The sequence below is a fragment of the Pristiophorus japonicus genome, chromosome 2, assembly GCF_044704955.1.
Source record: "Pristiophorus japonicus isolate sPriJap1 chromosome 2, sPriJap1.hap1, whole genome shotgun sequence".
Classification (NCBI taxonomy): Eukaryota; Metazoa; Chordata; class Chondrichthyes; family Pristiophoridae; genus Pristiophorus; species Pristiophorus japonicus.
The window spans coordinates 49,861,780-49,883,903 of NC_091978.1; the positions used below are offsets into that span (position 1 = coordinate 49,861,780).

General features: G+C 43.4%; 1 protein-coding gene across 2 annotated transcripts in view; it reads right to left on the bottom strand.

Annotated features, from left to right (window-relative positions):
• smad2 (SMAD family member 2) overlaps positions 1-15,041 on the bottom strand; it is a 154,896-nt gene extending 139,855 nt beyond the window's left edge. For both annotated transcript variants that reach the window (XM_070867077.1, XM_070867070.1), the window contains exon 1: positions 14,596-15,041. In XM_070867077.1, the coding sequence (XP_070723178.1) occupies positions 14,596-14,846 (251 nt within the window). In that variant the 5' untranslated portion in view covers positions 14,847-15,041. The remainder of the gene's footprint in view (positions 1-14,595) is intronic.
• Positions 15,042-22,124: the final 7,083 nt, after the last annotated feature.

Consider the following 22,124-nt stretch of genomic DNA (forward strand, 5'->3'; position numbering starts at 1 on the left):
AAAGCTTACCAGTGCTTAGTATGGTGCACAAGGCATCTGGTTAATCTCCAGTAATACTCCCTAAACTGTGGCTCTGCCAACATACACTTAAGCTCTCTGGATTTGAGCGAGTGGAATGATCTCTAAGGGAGAGAAAATGGGCTATCAGTCTAAAGAGAAACTCTACAGATATCATTCACTCAATATGGCAACATTTAAACACTGATGGGCTTCAATGCAGGTCAGATCTCTGGCTGACAAAAAGGCTTTTTAGCTTTCACAATATATCATCATCATCATAGGCAGTCCCTCTGAATCGACTTGCTTCCACTCCTGAAGTGAGTTCTCTGGTGGCTGAACAGTCCAATATCAGAGCCACAGACTCTGTCACGGGTGGGACAGATAGTCATTGAGGGAACGGGTGGGTGGGACTGGTTTGCCGCACACTCTTTCCGCTGCCTGCGCTTGATTTCTGCATGCTCTCGGCATTGAGACTCGAGGTGCTCAGCGCCCTGTCGGATGCACTTCCTCCACTTAGGGCGGTCTTGGGCCAGGGACTCCCAGGTGTCAGTGGGGATGTCGCACTTTATCAGAGGCTTTGAGGGTGTCCTGTAGCGTTTTCGCTGCCCATCTTTGGCTCGTTTGCCGTGAAGGAGCTCCGAGTAGAGTACTTGCTTTGGGAGTCTCGTGTCTGGCATGCGAACTATGTGGCCTGCCCAGCGGAGCTGATCGAGTGTGGTCAGTGCTTCAATGCTGGGGATGTTAGCCTGAATGAGGACGCAGATGTTAGTGCACCTGTCCTCCCAGGGGATTTGTAGGATCTTGCGGAGACATCATTGATGATATTTCTCCTGCAACTTGAGGTGTCTACTGTACATGGTCCATGTCTCTGAGCCATACAGGAGGGCAGGTATTACTACAGCCCTGTAGACCATGAGCCTGGTGGTAATTTTGAGGGCCTGGTCTTCAAACACTCTTTTCCTCAGATAGCCGAAGGCTGCACTGGCACACTGATGGCGGTGTTGGATGCCTGCTCTTGTTGATAGGAGGCTCCCGAGATATGGGAAGTGGTCCACGGTGCCAGGGCCACGCCATGGATCTTGATGACTATGGGGCAGTGCTGTGCGGTGAGGACAGGCTGGTGGAGGACCTTTGTCTTAGATGTTTAGCATAAGGCCCATGCTTTCATATGCCTCAGTCACTACATATGGGTTGTGAAATATTAACATTTTCAGTGGAGTCAATACAGAGCCACAAATAAAATATTTGCTTGAAAGCTAGGTGGAAAAGAAAGCACAGCATCAAGGTTGTTCCTCTTGTCATAAGATGCAAAAAATTACATTACACTTGCATCAGCAGTTATTGCACTCAAATAACAACTATCTATAATGATCTACCTCAATTTCCATTTTCCTGCAATTAACAGTGGACAACTGCTTGACAGACTTGCAATCTTTGAAAATCTAAGTGGCTGACAAGATCCTGATTAAATTGAAAAACCACCTGGCCTTCTGCATATGCTCAGACACTTTGCAAATTACATAAATCTTCAGTGCTTATCCTAAGCAATTCCTGAACAGCTGAGATCTAACCAAGAGTGAACAGATAACTTAAGACTGTACAACTCAAGTCTTCCGTGTTTACTTTCTCCTGGTGAGCAATTAGACTTGTGCATTTAAAGGGACAGGTCTACATTACCAATAGAATATAATGCATCCGATGGTGTAACCCACCTGCCCTTCAAAATACCACAGTGTATATATGAAAACATGCAAGACACAGTAAAAGCACTGCATGTAAACAAAGTGGATGTGTAAAATATAAAATATAAAACATTTTTCTTCATTTCTTAGTTCCCTTCATTCTCTAATTCCCCACAACACAAACTCGCACAATAGTAAATACCTAAAGGAAATGAGCATGAAACTCAACTCAGAACAACATTTATTTTCTCATATCCAACTTGATGACAACTATACAAGTGAACCAAGTCATTACCAAATATAATGAAGTAAAGCCAATCACATATTAGGCTTCAAACATCCCCCACAGCTACTTCCCCATAATCAATTGTTGATTGCAACTTTGTTGAGTGGTGGTGATCACATCAAAATCCTTAATCGTACACTGAGTATCATTACATATCAATGGCAACAGTACTCTAGTATAAGATATGATAAATGGAAGCAATTTCAAGGTTGTGATCTCTCATTGGGATTGAGATGACGATTAAACTGCTTATACAGCCGATCACTGAACTCAAACTACAGCATTTCCACCCCCTTGGATAGTTCATTTCTCTCTCCAGGACTTTTCTGTGCCACCTTTAGCCTCACAGCAGCACAACTACAAAAATCCCATCATAGAACTATTACAGCCTACTCCTGTTTCAAAGTTAATTTGAATTACTCAATTCAAAATCTGCATAAATGCAACTCAGTGTTCAGCTCCATTTGCAAGTGCTCAAATAATGAAGCAGTCCGTGCCCACATGAGGCAAGACCTGGACAACATTCAGGCTTGGACTGATAAGCGGCAAGTAACATTCACGCGAAACAAGTGCCAGGCAATGACCATCTCCAACAAGAGAGAGTCTAACCACCTACCCTTAACATTCAATGGCATTAGCATCACCGAATCCACCACCAACATGCTGGGTGGCTTAACTGGACTAGCCATATAAATGCCGTAGCTACTGCAGGTCAGGATCTGGTCATTTGGTGGCAACTAGCTCACCTTCTGGCTCCCCAAAACCTTTCCATTAGCTAAAATCACAGAGCGATGGAATGCTCTCCACTTGCATGGATGAGTGCAGCTGCAACAACACGCAAGAAGCTTGACACCATCACGCAAGAAGCTTGACACCATCCAGGACAAAGCAGACAACTTGATCGACAGCCTTAAACATCCACTCCCTCTATCACCAGTGCCTGTGACTGCAGTGTCTTCTATCCACAAGATTCACTGCAGCAACTCGCCAAGGCTTCTTCGACAGCACCTCCCAAACCAGAGGCCTCCACCACCTAGAAGGACAAGGGTACAGGTTCATTGAAACACCATTTCAACTTGGAAATATATTGCTGAGTTGGTCTCACCACAGGTAAAGGGTATACAGCCAGATAGTAAATGGGTGACCAACAGGAAGAGCAGTGGAAGGAAGGTAGTACAGGGGTCCCCTGCGGTCATCCCTCTGCAAAACAGATACACCGCTTTGGGTACTGTTGAGGGGGATAACTCATCAGGGGAGAGCAGCAGCAGCCAAGTTCATGGCACCGTGGGTGGCTCTGCTGCACAGAAGGGCAGGAAAAAGAGTGGGAGAGCTATAGTGATAGGGGATTCGATTGTAAGGGGAATAGACAGACGTTTCTGCTGCCGCAACTGAGACTCCAAGATGGCATGTTGCCTCCCTGGTGCAAGGGTCAAGGATGTCTCGGAGCGGGTGCAGGACATTCTGAAAAGGGAGGGTGAACAGCCAGTCGTCGTGGTGCACATAGGTACCAACGATATAGGTAAAAAAAACGGGATGAGGTCCTACGAGACGAATTTAGGGAGCTAGGAGCTAAATTAAAAAGTAGGACCTCAAAAGTAGTAACCTCAGGATTGCTACCAGTGCCACGTGCTAGTCAGAGTAGGAATCGCAGGATAGCGCAGATGGATACGTGGCTTGAGGAATGGTGCAAAAGGGAGGGATTCAAATTCCTGGGACATTGGAACCAGTTCTGGGGGAGGTGGGACCAGTACAAACTGGACGGTCTGCACCTGGGCAGGACCGGAACCAATGTCCTGGGGGGAGTATTTGCTGGTGCTGTTGGGGAGGAGTTAAACTAACATGGCAGGGGGATGGGAACCTATGCAGGGAGAGAGAGGGAAATAAAATGGAGGCAGAAGCAAAAGATAGAAAGGAGAATAGTAAAAGTGGAGGGCAGAGAAACCCAAAGCAAAAAGCAAAAAGGGCCACATTACAGCAAAATTCTAAAGGGGCAAAGTGTGTTAAAAAGACAAGCCTGAAGGCCGTGTGTGTCAATGCGAGGAATATTCGGAATAAAGTGGACGAATTAACTGCGCAGACAGCAGTTAACGGATATGATGTAATTGGCAACACGGAGACATGGCTCCAGGGTGACCAAGGCTGGGAACTCAACATCCAGGGGTATTCAACATTTAGGAAGGATAGGCAGAGAGGAAAAGGAGGCAGGTGGCATTGCTGCTTAAAGAGGAAATTAATGCAATAGTAAGGAGGGATATTAGCCTGGATGACGTGGAATCGGTATGGGCGGAGCTGCGGAATACCAAAGGGCAGAAAACGCTAGTGGGAGTTGTGTACAGACCACCAAAAGTAGTAGTGAGGTTGGGGACAGCATCAAACAAGAAATAAGGGATGTGTGCAATAAAGGTACAACAGTTATCATGGGCAACTTTAATCTACATATTGATTGGGCTAACCAAACTGGTTGCAATGCGGTGGAGGAGGATTTCCCAGAGTGTATTAGGGATGGTTTTCTCGACCAATATGTCGAGGAACCAACTAGAGAGCTGGCCATCCTAGACTGGGTGATGTGTAATGAGAAGGGACAAATTAGCAATCTTGTTGTGCGTGGCTCCTTGGGGAAGAGTGACCATAATATGGTAGAATTCTTCATTAAGATGGAGAGTGACACAGTTAATTCAGAAACTAGGGTCCTGAACTTAAGGAAAGGTAACTTTGATGGTATGAGGCGTGAATTGGCTAGAATAGACTGGCAAAGGATACTTAAAGGGTTAACGGTGGATAAGCAATGGCAAACATTTAAAGATCACATGGATGAACTTCAAGCAATTGTACATCTCTGTCTGGAGTAAAAATAAAACGGGGAAGGTGGCTCAACCATGGCTAACAAGGGAAATTAAGGATAGTGTTAAAACCAAGGAAGAGGCATATAAATTGGCTAGAAAAAGTAACAAACCTGAGGACTGGAAAAAATTTAGAATTCAACAGAGAAGGATTAAGGGTTTAATTAAGAGGGGGAAAATAGAGTACGAGAGGAAGCTTGCAGGGAACATAAAAACTGATTGCAAAAGCTTCTATAAATATGTGAAGAGAAAAAGATTAGTGAAGACAAATGTAGGTCCCTTGCAGTCGGATTCAGGTGAATTTATAATGGGGAACAAAGAAATGGCAGACCAATTGAACAAATACTTCGGTTCTATCTTCACGAAGGAAGACACGAATAACCTTCCGAATGTACTCGGGGACAGTGGATCTAGTGAGACGGAGGAATTGAAGGATATCCTTATTAGCCAGGAAATTGTGTTAGGAGAATTGATGGGATTGAAGGCTGATAAATCCCTGGGGCCTGATAGTGTGCATCCCAGAATACTTAAGGAAGTGGCCCTAGAAATAGTGGATGCATTGCTGATCATTTTCCAACAATCTATCGACTCTGGATCAGTTCCTATGGACCGGAGGGTAGCTAATGTAAAAAGGAGAGAGAAAACGGGTAATTATAGACCGGTTAGCCTGACATCAGTAGTGGGGAAAATGTTGGAATCAATCATTAAGGATGAAATAGCAGTGCATTTGGAAAGCAGTGACAGGATCAGTCCAAGTCAGCATGGATTTATGAAAGGGAAATCATGCTTGACGAATCTTCTGAAATTTTGTGAGGATGTAACTAGCAGAGTGGACATGGGCGAACCCAGTGCATGTGGTGTATTTGGACTTTCAAAAGGCTTTTGACAAGGTCCCGCACAAGAGATTGGTGTGCAAAGTCGAAGTGCATGGTATTGGGGGTAATGTACTGACGTGGATAGAGAACTGGTTGGCAGACAGGAAGCAGAGAGTCTGGATAAACCGGTCCTTTTCAGAGTGGCAGGCAGTGACTAGTGGAGTACCGCAGGGCTCAGTGCTAGGACCCTAACTCTTTACAATATACATTAACGATTTGGATGAAAGAATTGAGTGTAATATTTCTAAGTTTGCAGATGACACTAAGCTGTGAGAGGGACACTAAGAGGCTGCAGGGTGACTTGGACAGGTTAGGTGAGTGGGCAAGTGCATGGCAGATGTAGTATAATGTGGATAAATGTGAGGTTATCCATTTTGGGGGCAAAAACATGAAGGCAAAATATTAGCTGAATGGCAGCAGATTAGGAAAAGGGGAGGTGCAACGAGACCTGGGTGTCATGGTTTATCAGTCATTGAAGGCTGGCATGCAGGTACAGCAGGCGGTGAAGGCGGCAAATGGTATGTTGGCCTTCATAGCTAGGGGATTTGAGTATAGGTGCAGGGAAGTCTTACTGCAGTTGTACAGGGCCTTGGTGAGGCCTCACCTGGAATAGTGTGTTCAGTTTTGGTCTCCTAATCTGAGGAAGGGCGTTCTTGCTATTGAGGGAATGCAGCGAAGGTTCACCAGACTAATTCCAGGGATGGCTGAACTGTCATATGAGAAGAGACTGGATCAACTGGACCTTTATACATTGGAGTTTAGAAGGGTGAGAGGGGATCTCATGGAAACATATAAGATTCTGACGGGACTGGACAGGTTAATGCGGGAAGAATGTTCCCGATGTTGGGGAAGTCCAGAACCAGGGGATATAGTCTTAGGATCAGGGGTAGGCCATTTAGGACTGAGATGAGAAGAAACTTCTTCACTCACAGAGTTGTTAACCTGTGGAATTCCCTGCCGCAAAGAGTAGTTGATGCCAGTTCATTGAATATATTCAAGAGGAAGTTAGATATGGCCCTTACGGCTAAGGGGATCAAGGGGTATGGAGAGAAAGCAGGAAAGGGGTATTGAGGGAATGATCAGCCATGATCTTATTGAATGGCGGTGCAGACTCGAAGGGCCAAATGGCCTACTCCTGCACCTATTTTCTATGTTTCTATGTTTCATTGTCACTGGATCAAAATCTTGGAACTCCCTACCAATGTACCCCGTAATTTTTTTTTTGGGGGGGTGGGGGGTGGGAAGAGAGGGTGTGGCCCCTTGAAGGGGCTGTGCAATCAATTCACAGTTTCACGCATGCACATAATTTTGCATTAAAAATGCCAGTCCCGGGCTGCACAGCTTAGAGGGAACGTTGCTCCCTCCCCAACAGCACGATGGAACTGCACGACACGGACTGCAGCAGTTCAATGCTGCAGCTCACCACCACCTTCTCAAGAGCAACAAGAAATGGGCAACAAATTCTGACTTCGCTAGCGACAGCCATATCCCAAGAATTATTCTTTTAAAAATGCAATTGCTTAATTACAGATAATTTGACTTAAAGAATTTTGAATTATCAATAGATTGTGAACCAAAAAAAAATGTCAACTCCGAGGTGGCAAACTAATATTTCAAGTCCAGCTCCCAACATCCCACAAGCCAATGCATGTCAGATCACTACCCACCCAACATTGGCAATAGCAAACATAAGTTCCTCCAAGGACCAATATGCAGTCACACAATAATGTACAACACAGCATAAATGTGCCTGCACAGTAGTGTCGTTTCAGAGGATATTAGAGCTCCCAATTACATGCAGCCAGTAGCAATGACCAGCAATGCAACTCAGTTATACCAGCAAGTTTGCATACTAAGAGGATATGTAATCAAAGGGTTTGCATGGCCTCAGCCAATAAGGACACAGCACCAGCACTTTTAAGCAATCAGCCTTTAAATAAGTCTCTAGTTCAGGTAATGTATCCTTGTGTATAATTTTACAGTTAAAACATAGAATTCTGGGACTTCGGTATTTGAACTATTCCAGAAACTCAAGTATGGTTAGAAATAACAACTTTGAAAGGAGTTTGCCATTGTACTACAATATATTTTTTAATGTAGGTAAATTCCTTAAGAGCTATCAGGGGTCTGATTTAACATATTGATACCTATACCCTATGAGAAAACAAACAAATCCCCACCTTCACTATAAGATTACAATGCAAGAAAATATCCAAATTCACTCCAATGGGTTAAAATGTTACCGATTCACTTCCATGACCTGTGCTCTTATCTTGTTGGGGTGGACAGCGTTAAGATCTGATACAAAATAAAATTTGAATCATCTCAAGCCATGACCAAGTGGTACTAAATCCTTTGCACAAAACTGTGGACCTCATTCTGAAAGATCACAAAGATGGCTGCTTTGATGGGATACAGTAGACAGTTACCTTAATACATATTGTATTTGCTGTTCACAATGCTGTCTCCTCTACATTGGGGAGACAAAAAGCAGACTCCGTTCAGTCTGCAAACGTGACCCCGAGTTTTCAGTTGCCTATCATTTTAATTCTCCGGACCACTTCTACTCTAACCTCGGTCTCCTATTCCAATGAAGCTCAACGCAAGCTTGAGGGACAGCACCTCATCTTTCGATTAAGTACTTTTCAGCCATTCAACATGGAGTTCAACGATTTCAGATCATAAACACCTCCTCTAGACCCATCTTTTGTGGGGTTTTTTTAAAACTTACTCATCATCTCTGCTCGCCTTGTACCATCATCTCTTTTGTCATTGAATCTCTCCTGCCTTCCACTCTATCACAGACCTTCCCTTTTGTTCCTGATACCCTTCCCACCTTTCCCTGCCTCTGTACTTGCTCGTACTTTACTTGTACAGGTACTTACATTTCCATCCTTTTCCAGTTCTAATGAAAGGTCATTGACCTGAAACGTTAACTCTGTTTCTCTCTGTACAGCTGCTTGCTGACCTGCTGAGTAGTTCCAGCAGTGTGTGTTTTTAATTTAACTTTATAAATATTTTAAACCAATTCTAAATGCAAATACATTGTGATTCCCCAAAATTGTTGAGCTTCTGATTTAGCCTCAATAATGTGAAGAGGTGCTGAGCAAAGAGTTTAGAAAGGGAGAAAGCAATTTGTAGCTGAGAAAAATTTGTAGCTAAGCCACTTGTGTGACCACCAGCTAAGCAGCACAGATTTGGTGTATCGTATGTGTTACTTCAGGGCAACAATAAAGCAGGCCATCTGTCTTAGAAGTTCATGCGTCATTAGAATGCATTTACGCTAAAAAAATTTAAAATCATTCTAATTTTCACACTCTAAAGGCAACTTTATCCACCACAGTTCTTAACTGTATAACACAAATTATCACAGTAAAAGGAAATGAAATGGAGAAAGTGGAGCATGTTTCAGAGAGAGAGCGCATTTAGGAAACAGTGATTACAATATTTGGTTTACAATAGTTATGGAAACAGTCAAGGAAAAATTTAATGTGAAAATATTCAACTGGAGGGCAGCTAATTTCAGGGAGTTGAAAAAGGATCTGGCCTAGCTAGATTGCAGTCAGATTGGCAGGTAAAACAGTAAATGAGCAATAGGAAGCCTTCAAAGAGAAGATCGTTGGGGTACAGACTAGGCACATTGACATGAAGGGAAACGGAAGGGATTCCAAAGCTAGGCTCCCTGGAAGACTAAAGATATAGAGATTAAAATGTAACAGAAAAAGGAAGTTTTATGATAAAAAATCGAGTTCCGAATTCAATAGAGAACCAAGCTTAATACAAAAAGGGGAGGAAACTGGAAAAAGAAATGAGGGGCAAAGAGAGTGTATGAGACTACAACAGCAGTTAACATAAAAGGGAACCCAAAAGTCATAAAACATATAAATAGTAAAAGGGTAGTCAAAGGAATGGTGGAGCTGATTAGAGGCCATAAGAGAGATCTTCTTGTCGAGGCAGAGGGCATGGCTGAAGTACTAAATGAGTACTTTGCATCTGCCTTCACTAATAAAGAGGGTGCTGCCAATGTCACAGTAAAGGAGGAGGTAGCAGAGAAATTAGATAGGATAAAAATAAAGAGAAGGTACTTAAAAGGTTGGCAGCGCTCAAAGCAGAAAAATCACCCAATCCAGAAGGAATGTATCCTCGGTTGTGGAGAGAAGCAAGGCTGGAAATTGCAGAGGTTCTGTACTCAACCTTCCAATCATTCTTAAATATGGGAGTGGAGCCAGGATTGCAAATGTTACACTCCTGTTCCAAAAAGAGATATAAACTCGGCAATTACAGGCTAATCAGCCCAACAACGGTGATGGGGAAACTTTTAGAGGCATTAAAGTCTGCGACTTGGAAAAATATGGGTTAATAAATGAAAGCCAGCACAGATTTGTTGAAGGAAAATTGCATTTAACTAACTCGATTGGGTTCTTGATGAAGTAACGGAGAGGGTGGATGAGGGTAGAGTGGTTGATGTTGTGTATATGGACTTTAAAAAGGCATTTGATGAAGTAGCAATACAGGTGCAGCGTCGAGAATCCGGAGTTCCGGAATATTCTGGAATCCGGGACAATCGGTGGTAGGTTCGTCCGGAATCCGTAAAACGTTCCAGAACCCGGACCACCGACCTCGGGGCCCCCGCCGCTTCGCTGGCCCACCCGACGACCTACTCAGCGGGGCTGACCAACATGAACAGCTCCTCGGCGGGGCCCCAGCCCGCCCAACAACCTACTCGATGGGGCCCTGGCTCACCCAACGACCTACTCGATGATGGGGCCCTGGCTCACCCAACGACCTACTCGATGATGGGGCCCCACCGAGTAGGTGGTCAGGCAGGCCGGCAAGGAGGCCCCGAGGTAAGGGCAGCAGCAGTGAGGCAGCGGGGCAAATCCAGGAGGCAAAAAGAAAAGATGGGATACAAATGGTAGATTGTAGCACATTATGGAGTTGTTGTTCCAATTTCTTCTGCAGATCTCGATTGGTTTGAATGCTTTCCTCAAGCTGTTGTCGTAGCAACTGAATGGCTCCATCTGCAAGCTTGGATGCGGCTGTACAGAAATATAGTAAAGAAGCAGCGTCATGAGAAACAAAAAGAACTAAACCGAGCTCCTCATACAGGTGCAGCGGGCTCTCCACCCCTCCCTTTGATATTCCGAAATCCGGAAATACCCAAACCTGGGCTCGGGTGTTCCCAGATTCGTGACGTCAGAAAGTAAATCAAAAGTCCGGAAAAGCCTGGAATCCGGAACGGCCTCGGTCCCGAGGGTACGGATTTTAGACGCTGCACCTGTATACTCATTAGCAAAATTGAAGCCCATGGGATTAAAGGAGCACTGGCTGCATGGATATAACATTGGCTAAGGGACAGAAAGCAGAGTAGTGGTGAACGGTTGTTTTTCCAGACAGGAGGACGTATACAGTGGTCTTCTCCAGGGGTCGGCATTAGGACCACTGCTCTTTTTGGTATATATTAATTACCTGGACTTGGACATACAGAAGGGCATCATTTCAAAGTTTGCAGATGACACAAAACTTGTAATATATTAAACAGTGAGGAGGATAGCAACAGACTGGTGAAATGGGCAGATACATGGCAGATGAAATTTAACACAGAAGTGTTAAGTGATTCATTTTGGTAAGAATGAGGAAAGGCAATATAAATTAAATAGTACAATTTAAGGGAGTGCAGGAACAGAGAGACTTTGAAGGTGTCAGGACAAGGTGAATAGGTTCTTAAAAAGGCATACAGGATCCTTGGCTTTATTAATGGAGGCATAGAGTACAAAAACAAGGAAGTTATGCTAAAACTTTACAAAACACTGGTTAAGTCCCAGCTGAAGTCTTGTGGCCACTACACTATAGAAAGGATGTCAAAGCTTTAGAAGGGGTGCATCTGTCCCTTTTCTGTGGCTATGCCCGAGCCAAGGTGCCCCTGGAGAGGGAGCATGCAATGGCTGCTGGTACACTCAAGGCCTTCCACAACCGGAGGGACTGGAGTGCATTGTACACACAGGGAACAATATTATTTAATTTGGTACGTTTCTTTTCTTTTATTTATATTTTGCATTTTATTGTTTGGCCCCTTTAAAAAAGGGGCTCTTTTTATTAAATTTTGATTGGCCAATTTGGGATGAAACTGGTGTCACCAATCAGAAGAGTAGAGAGGGTTCAGAGGAAACTTATTAGAATGGTACTAGGGTTGAAAGACTGGAGTTATGTGGAGAGACTAGAGAAACTGGGGTTGTTCTCCTTAGACCATAGGTTATGGGGAGATTTGATAGGTGTTCAAAATATTGAAGGATTTTGATAAGAGTAAATAAGGAGAAACGGTTTCGAGTGGCAGAAGGATCAGTTACCAGAGGACACAGATTGACGGTAATTGGCAAAGGATCTAAAGGCGACATGGGGAAAAAATTGTTTACACGAGTTATGATGATCTGGAATGCACTGCCTGAAAGCGTGGTGAAAGCAGATACTATAATAACTTTCAAAAGGAATTGGATAAATACTTCAAAAGGAAAAATATGCTGGATTATATGGAAAGATTAGGGAGTGGGACTAATAGGAATGCTTTCAAAGTTCTGGCACAGGCATGATGGGGTGAATGGCCTCCTTCAGTGCTATACCATTCTATGATTTGATAATTCCATAAAAAGTAAAATATTCACAATGCATAGAAATAAAATTAAATCTACAGTACTAGAGATCAGATTCAGAATTACCAATGAACCACCTGCTGGTAGAGCTCGGCAGCAACCCAAAACACAATATGGCCTAAAATACAGTATCAATAAATTCCTTCTCTTTTCCAGGCTGATCAAAATGGTGTAGCATTTATGGATCAATACTATGATAAGCCTCATGACATCAACACCAAACCAGATTGCACATTCTAGCTGCATATTAAAACATGTTGTCAAACTTGTCACTTAATTCTTACTTATCTGAGCCTGGTGGGCACAGCCAATCAATAAACAAAATGCATTTATTATAGGTTAAAGGGAATGAGAATTCAGTGCAAACAAACAATTTCAGTATTTTTTCATTTAGCTGCAACTGGGGAAAAAAGCAGAATGCTGGAAATGCAGTTTTATCAGCATCTGAAAGAAAAAAACAGGCAAAAATTTTGGGCATAATCCATTTATTCAAAGACCACTAACATTACCCATTTTCTTCAAATGCTGTGCATTTTCTGTGCATATTTCAAATATCCAGTATTTGCTTTGTTTTAATTTTTACATTTTTGGAGCTAGGACACCAACTGCAACGATAGAAAATACTCAGTTTGGCAAAAGAAATAAAAACCTATAGTATAATTTTCAAAAAGAAAGCTTGCACTGTTTCCCAAGCATGCAGATGTACTGAGTTAATTAATAATGACAAATGAAAACCTTCACAATAATTAATGAAAACATTAATTAAATGTCTATCAACTGAATATTCACTGTCTTTAACCCATAATATATTTATTAGCTGTGCCACTAGGCCTAGGTGAATTAGAATTAAATTGAAAAGGACTTCTTTTGAAATATATTCACTATGCCTTTTGTGTCCCTTACTTTGGGGTTGCAGGAAAAGAGACAGCACCAAGATAAACACATCAGTTATACTATTTTGGGGCAGGGCAGATTAAACATACTCTTTTCTTTTCCCTGGAGGAACAGATACCAACAATAACTTGCATTTTTTTTTTCCTAGTGTCTTTAACATAGGAAAATGTCCCAAAACAGTTCACAGACTTCGAAAAAGTTGCAGCAACAGCTACTCTCCATAATGGAAATAAAACTTTAAAAATACAATCCTAATGTTAACTAAAATATTGTTCTTTCTTCATTAAGCACCTATTCACTGACAATAATTTTCTTTTTTTAAATCATATTCAATCAAGCCAATGGAGTGTACTCTCGCTCTACACCTGTGACCATTACCTCCAAAAAGGATAAAAGCATCAATGTCATGGAAACACAATCACTTCCAAGTTCCACTCCTAATAGCACACCATCCTGACAGGCATATACTTCCGATTCTTCATCGCCACTGAATCAATATCTTGGAATTCCCTACCAAACACCATCATAAGACCAACGCAAGGACTACAGTGGGTCAAGGAGAAGGCCCACCGCCACATTCTCTGGGCAACATGGAGATGGACAAAAAAGGGAGCTTTGCCACATCATAAGAGTGAATAGAGAAAAACAAACTATTGCAATTACAACTCCCACTCTCGAGTCAAATCGTAAAAATATTACATTTAGTTTTAAGATTGAAATGTGAGAAGTTAGTCCAGGGTTTGAGTCCTTAGCTACGTAACAAAAATAACCACTAAGAGAAATGATTAAAAAAATGAATCTCTGCATTGGCTGAATTACATAGATTCAAGCATAAAACGAAACTTTACGTATCGGTCCAGGTCTGTGTACTCTTCAGTGTGAAGACGACATAACCTGCCCTCTTTACAAGATTATAAATACATATATTTATGAAGTAAGACATGTACATTCCTTACTTGTGATAGATATGAAGAACTACTTTCAAAAGAACAAGATTGCAACAACTTATCACTCTCTTCGCTTGACACTATATTAAAAAGTATCAATGTTTATAATTGGCAGGGACGAGACTTGGCCTTCGGCCTGTGTGTTCTTTCCGTGACCGATGTGCACAACTACCCACCTATCAAAGCCAACAAACCTTCCCTTCGATTGCCAGTAAAGAGAAAAGTGAAATAAGCCGAGCGTTGGCCTCAGGCCTGCGCTCTCCTTGACCAGGTGATAAAATGAAGATTGAGTTACATAAAGCACTACGGCAGAAACTGGACGAGAGAGAGAGCGAGCGAGAGGTCAGTAAATCAAATAGCTAAAAGTCCGAGCCTGGCCTGGCTGGCCCGGAGCCGGCGGGCTTCCGCTCACTCCTATCCTTACCTGGGGATGGTGACACACTTGGTGTTGCAGCTCTGGGTGGTGATGGCCTTCTCCAGCTCGTCCAGCTGCCCGGTTTTCTTGAGTTTCTTCACCAGGCTCTTGACGGCTTTCTCGCACCACTTGTCGTCCTGCCCGTTGTTCTGCTGCTGCTGCTGGGACGGCGACTGCGAGGAGGGTGACTGCGATTCGCCTCCTTTCTTCCAGCCCAGCAAACGCTTGACGATGGGCGGCGTGAACGGCAAGATCGACATGGCCGGGCCGAGGGGAGCGAGAGAAAGGGAGGGAGGGAGGAGGAGAGGGGAGAGGGGGGGGAGAGGGGAGAGGGGGGGAAAAGGGGGAAGGAAAGAAAAGAGGGAGGGAGAGGGGGGAATAATAAAAAGAAAGGAGGCCGACGGCGAGTCCCAGCAGAGGAAAAGGAGGGGAAAAAAAACCAACGGCAACCACGATTCAAAAATTCAAACAATTGTGCCTCACGCTGCTCGCTAACCGCCGCTTACATAAATCGAAACGATTAGAGAGGGAAAAAACAAGTTTCCCTTCAAAAAAAATGTCGCTGTTGTTCTCCCTTAATTTATTATTAATTATCACATCCTGCCCCTGAGGAGATTTTATTTTATTTTTTCTCTCTCTCTCCTGGCGTCGCTCGCTCCCTTCTGTTTTTTGATTGACGGCGAGAAACGATTCGCAACCTCCCCGCGACCGCTCAACCCAACCGCTCTCTGGCTCGCTCTCCGCCTGGAAATCCCGCCCCAGCACGCGCCTTGATTGGCGCAGCGGTGCGGACGCCGCGTCGACGTGACGCGGCTCGTGCGCTGATTAGACGCCGCGGACGTCAATCATGCCGGCGGAGCGAGGGGGAAACGTCCGGTTAACAGGTTTGGTTGATGCCTCGGCAAAACTTTTTTTCTGCCCGGGGCGCGGGGAGGGGGGAAAGAGCAAGGCGGCAGAAGGGAGTGTGTCCTTCCACAGGCGTAAAAATAGTTCGAGGGACTATGTGTAAAATAATCACTTTTTTTGAATGAGGAAAAACTTGCTTTGGAGGAGGAAAAACTATTTCTGTTAGTATAAAATTAACACGTTATTAATTCGGACCAGTAGTTAAACTTCCCAATTGGCCCTAGCTGATTATTTAATGTGTCCTTTAGTGTATTCCTCCGCCAGTCTGCCTTAAGTGCAAATAAACCCCTGACAGCTGAATTCTCAATGGAAGTCATCAGTTTGTATCTTCACTCAGAAGATTTTTACTTTGTAGTTGACTTTCTGGCTGAAGAAGTACTTAACGATATTATATGTACTAATTCATGCTTCTTCCAACTTGATGATGAATTCACGGATAATTTCGATCAACGTAAAACTAATGCAGTTTGAAAACTTTGTTCTAAAATTAAAATGGATCGCTTTCCAGGCCTCTTTGTGCAGTGAAACCTGGCACCCATAGAATTGAAAATCAAATGATATCGTGGTACTTCATCTCAAATCACAGAATTCCGTTCTTGAGGTCTTACAACCTTGCATCAATCTCCCCTGCACCACTCACGAAAAATAAACTTCCAAACCCATCCTTTAAATGCCAACTCTCTTTTGAAGTATTATGAATAATAGCAGACTGAAATAAGTTTCAAGAATGTAGCACATTTTGAGGTTCACATTCTATTGGTAAACTCCTGATTTACTCTGATTTGATTTGAATCCCTTGTGTCACTACTCTTACATTGTATATATACATAAGAACATAAGAATTAGGAACAGGAGTAGGCCATCTAGCCCCTCGTGCCTGCTCCGCCATTCAATAAGATCATGGCTGATCTGGCCGTGGACTCAGCTCCACTTACCCGCCCGCTCCCCATAACCCTTAATTCCCTTATTGGTTAAAAATCTATCTATCTGTGACTTGAATACATTCAATGAGCCAGCCTCAACTGCTTCCTTGGGTAGAGAATTCCACAGATTCACAACCCTCTGGGAGAAGAAATTCCTTCTCAACTCGGTTTTAAATTGGCTCCCCCGTATTTTGAGGCTGTGCCCCCTAGTTCTAGTCTCCTCGACCAGTGGAAACAACCTCTCTGCCTCAATCTTGTCTATCCCTTTCATTATTTTAAATCTTTCTATAAGATCACCCCTCATCCTTCTGAACTCCAATGAGTAAAGACCCAGTCTACTCAATCTATCATCATAAGGTAACCCCCTCATCTCCAGAATCAGCCTAGTGAATCGTCTCTGTACCCCCTCCAAAGCTAGTATATCCTTCCTTAAGTAAGTGACCAAAACTGCACGCAGTACTCCAGGTGCGGCCTTACCAATACCCTATACAGTTGCAGCAGGACCTCCCTGTTTTTATACTCCATCCCTCTCGCAATGAAGGCCAACATTCCATTCGCCTTCCTGATTACCTGCTACACCTGCAAAATAACTTTTTGGGATTTATGCACCAGGACCCCCAGGTCCCTCTGCACCCCAGCATGTTGTAATTTCTCCCCATTCAAATAATATTCCCTTTTACTGTTTTTTTTTCCAAGGTGGATGACCTCACATTTTCCGACATTGTATTCCATCTGCCAAACCTTAGCCCATTCGCTTAACCTATCTAAATCTCTTTGCAGCCTCTCTGTGTCCTCTACACAACCCGCTTTCCCACTAATCTTTGTGTCATCTGCAAATGTTGTTACACTGCACTCTGTCCCCTCTTCCAGGTCATCTATGTATATTGTAAACAGTTGTGGTCCCAGCACCAATTCCTGTGACACACCACTAACCACCGATTTCCAACCCGAAAAGGACCCATTTATCCCGACTCTCTGCTTTCTGTTAGCCAGCCAATTCTCGATCCATGCTAATACATTTCCTCTGACTCCACGTACCTTTATTTTCTGCAGTAACCTTTTGTGTGGCACCTTATCGAATGTATATATATATAAAAAAACAGCTTTGTATATAGTGGCACTTCCTGAAAGAAACTTATCTTGTATTGCTTTTTCCATCACACATCACTCTCACTTTGTTAATTCACGCAAAGTTAAACAGCAGCAAATCAAAACTTAGAAGGCAGGAAAGGTGCAAATCAGAAGGAAGAAAAGCAGCTAGAAAACTATTAAGTACCTACAAAAACAACCAACACTGCATAACAAGTCAGTAGAATGTACCAATAAAAAACTTTTAAAAAAACAACTTAATCTGCCATATGGCAAACCATTCCTAGTAATCCTAGAGCCTTCCACAAGTACTATTACATCCCCTTCACTAAATGCTTACCTCTGGACCTCAGAACTTGTGACACAGCCTACACCACCCCCAGTGCATCAAACCCTGTTGCACTTCCTCACTGTTACCACACCCCAAGTCCTTTATCCTTACTACTGACAAATTCTTGTACCTATCCCCAATATTCTCATATCCCCTGGCATTCACACCGTCCACAATTCTGCCAGATTCCAAGAACTTCCTCCCAGTGCTCTCACATCTTGACATCTCCTAGTATTGCCACAATCCAGTACTTTCTGCCCCCAGTACTGACAGGCCCCAATACCTTTCTCCAATATTCCCTGAGCTCACTCCACAGTTCTTCCAGACCAAGCAGTCCATTCCCCTATGCTCCCATCTTCTGACACCCTCTGTCAGTATTGTCAGTTGGGACTTTACAACAACCATAGAATCATAGAATGGTTACAGCACAGAAGAAAGCCATTTGGCCCATTGAGCCCGTGCCGACTCTCAGCTCGTCCCACTCCCCTGCCCTTTCCCCGTAGCCCTGCATTTCTTTTCCCCTTCAAATACTTATCCAACTCCCTTTTGAAAGATAAAATTGTGCCTGCTTCCACCACCCTTTCAGGCAGTGCATTCCAGATCTTAGTCACGCGCTGTGTAAATAAAGTTTTTTCTTACGTCGCCATTGATTCTTTTGCCAATCACCTTAAATCTATGTCCTCTGGTTCTCGACCCTTGTGCCAATGGGATAGTTTCTCTCGATCTACCCTGTCCAGAACCTTCATGATTTTAAACACCTCTATTAAATCTGCTCTCAATCTTCTCTGCTCCAAGGAGAACAACCCCAGCTTCTCCGGTCTAGCAATGTAACTGAAGTCCCTTATTCCTGAAATCATTCTTGTAAATCTTTTCTACACCTTCTCTAAGGCCTTCACATCCTTCCTAAAGTGTGGTGCCCAGAATTGGACACAGTACTCCAGTTGGGGCCGAAACAGTTTTTTTATAGGTTCATCATAATTTACACACTTCAGTACTCTATACCTCGATTTATGAAGCTCAGGATCCCATAAGCCTTTTTAACTGCTTTCTCAACCTGCCATGCCACCATCAACAATTTATACACTCATACCATACTCTCTGTTCATGCACCCCCTTTAGGATTGTACCATTTGGTTTATATGTCCTCTCCTCAAATTTTCTACCAAATTGCATCACTTTACACCTTTCTGCGTTAAATTTCATCTGCTACGTGTCCGCCTATTCCACCAGCCTGTCTATGTCTTCCTGAAGTAATCACTATCCTCCTCACTGTTCACTATACTTCCAAGTTTTGTGTCATCTGCAAATTTTGAAATTGCCCTTTACACTCACGTCCAAGTCATTAATATATATTTTTAAAAAGCAGTGGTCCTAGAGTTGACCCCTGGGGAACACCACTGTATACTTTCCTCTGGTCCGAAAAACAACTCTCTGTTTCCTAAACCAACAGCTTCAGTAAAAGTGACCATGAAGCTAGCGATTGTTGTAAAAACATAAGTGGTTCACTAATGACTTGGAGACTGCAGGACAATCCTGGAGGATTGGCAAGCCTAGTTAAACATAACAATCCTTTTCTGCTACTAAATCTCACAGATTTACCTCCAATCTGTTGCATGGTTCCTACCATCTGCCTTTGAAAATGTGAGATATGAAAAGTCAATTAAATTAAAGGAACATGCAATGATAATAAAGGCCACATTTATGGTGTTCACAGATAAAGGGCAAACTCTTGAAATTTGATTGGGAGGGGAGGAAAGTTCAGAGGAGGGAAATAATTCTATTTTATTATTATGTGAAATAAAGAAGGTGCATACATGGTGATGTTATAACCAATTAATATACTGTTATCCCCAGCATTGAAGCACTGACCACGCTTGAGCAGCTTTGCTGGGCAGACCACATGGTTCACATGCCAGACACGAGGCTCCCCAAGCAATTGCTCTATGCGACCTCCATCACGGCAAACGAGCCAAAGGTGGACAGCGGAAACATTACAAGGACACCCTCAAAGCCTCCCTGGTAAAGTGCGACATCACCACTGACACCTGGGAGTTCCTGGCCGAAGACTGCCCAAGATGGAGAAAGTGCATCCGGGAGGGCACTGAGCTCTTCGAGTCTCAACGCTGCGAGCGTGAAGAGGTCAGGCGCAGGCAGCAGAAGGAGCGTGTGGCCACTCAGTCTCATCCCCCCTTCCCCCGACAAATATCTGTCCCACCTGTGACAGGGTCTGTGGCTCTCGCATTGGACTATTCAGCCACCAAAGGACTCACTTTAGGAGTGGAAGCAAGTCTTCCTCGATTCCGAGGGACTGCCTATGATGATGATGATGATGATGGATATTGAAAAATAAATTTAGTCTATTCCTTTTAAATGGTGAGCCTTTTTAAGAATACATCACATTATGATCCTTTTAGAACCCATCAATCATTGAATTATTTTGGACTGTAATAACCATCACTCATGCTTCCATTCATGAAGTTTTAACTAAAGTAAGAAGTCCCAAATCCCACTCGGGAAAACTCCAAACCACATAGAGGATAAAATTACTCTGTACATTAAGGGCTAATATACACAGCAACTTTGTGTAGTAATTTAGTGCATTAGCATTGTAAGAACATGATTACAATCCCAAATTCATCCCAGGACACAACTAATCAACACATAGACCCCACATTAACATTGGCAGGGATAGAGCAGTGATCAGGGGGAGGGGGAGAAGAAATAATTGAGGGGGAGGGAGCAGCACTCGGGGGGTGGGGGAAGGAATGGGATCAGGGTAGCAACCGAGGAAGGGGAATGGCGATCAAGGGTGAGGGATTGGTGATCGGGGGGAGGAGAAATTATTGGCAGGGAGGGAGCAGCGATCAGAGCAGCGAACAATGGAGGGGAGGGAGTGCCGATTGTGGGGAAGAAGCAATTATGGAGGAGGGAGCAGCGATCGGGGGGAAGGAGAAGTGATTGGGGGGGAATGAGTGGTGATCCAGGGAGGTGGGGGGGAGGGGGAGTAGTGCGCTGTAGGTAATAGAGACCGCTTTTCAATGTGGGCTCAGGAGTAGCACCCCTGCTCCACCCGGCTCCACATTTAGGTGAATATTTAAAAAACTGACCTTGTTGGTTGCAGCCTGTTAGGCTGAATGTAGGCCTGGTTCTCCTCAGTGCAGATGACAGAGGGCAAACCAATCTTGCAGCGGGTCCTCATACAGGCATTATTTGCATGTGCAAAGGGCCTAACCCCTGTTTCACTGCACACCAAATTTTTTGCCTTTACCAATATGGCAGATGGTGCACTTCCAGATCATAATGGGTATACACTTCCTGCTCGTCAAGGTGGAGGCTTGCACAGCCGAATTCCTAAGCCTTTCTAAGATTTGCACCTGATTGGCTGAAATTGCATATTTATAAAACAGCAACAAATTACAATTGAACAGATGTGGAACGCATCAGTCAACGTATAGCGAGAATTAAAACTATCATTCAGCAATTTGCAAATCTTCCAATCAAAAACTGTCGATCAGCAAACAGCTACTGATAGTAAGGAACAGAATAGGAGCCAATGAATCCACTCCAAAAATAATCTCAATCTTTTGCAGCTCCTATCTTGCTTCATGTTCTAAGGGGCAGAAATTCCCGATCAGCCCAGTTGGGGGCGGTAATCTCTCCGGGTCGGACATTCTACGCTAAGGTGCATAGATTTTTACTTTTCATTTCTGTCCCAAAGAAATAAATCCTCGTACTTGGTTTACTTTTTATGGCCTTATTGACCTGCATTGTAATTTTTAGTGATTTGTGTATTTGTGCTCACAGATCCCTTTGCTCCTCTACCCCATTAAAATTCTTATTTTCTAAGTAATATGCAATCTCCTTATTTTTCTTAATGGAATGCAGCACACTCTATCTATGTTGAACTTCATTTGCCAATTATATGCCCATTCTGCAAGTTTATTAATGTCTTGTAATTTGTTGTCGTCCTCCTCATAGGGGGATTAAAGATAAATTGTTTTTTTTTCTAATTTTCTTTGAATACTTTGATTTATTAGTTCTAAAAATATTGGAGGTGGGAAAAGTAGGCTGTTTATCTGGGCGGGTAGGTTGGAGGTGATGAAACCTCTGGGAATACATTCAGCCAGGGTTGACAACCCAAATTGCAGTTGAGTTCAATCTTATTCTCACACGGCATTCACCCACATGCACTTGTCAGTGGTGGAGGGGGGGTTCAATAGATAGTGATCTGCAGTTTAAATCCAAGCTGATTTTTCTCTCCAGACCAGGGCTGCTTTAGAGGTCATGCA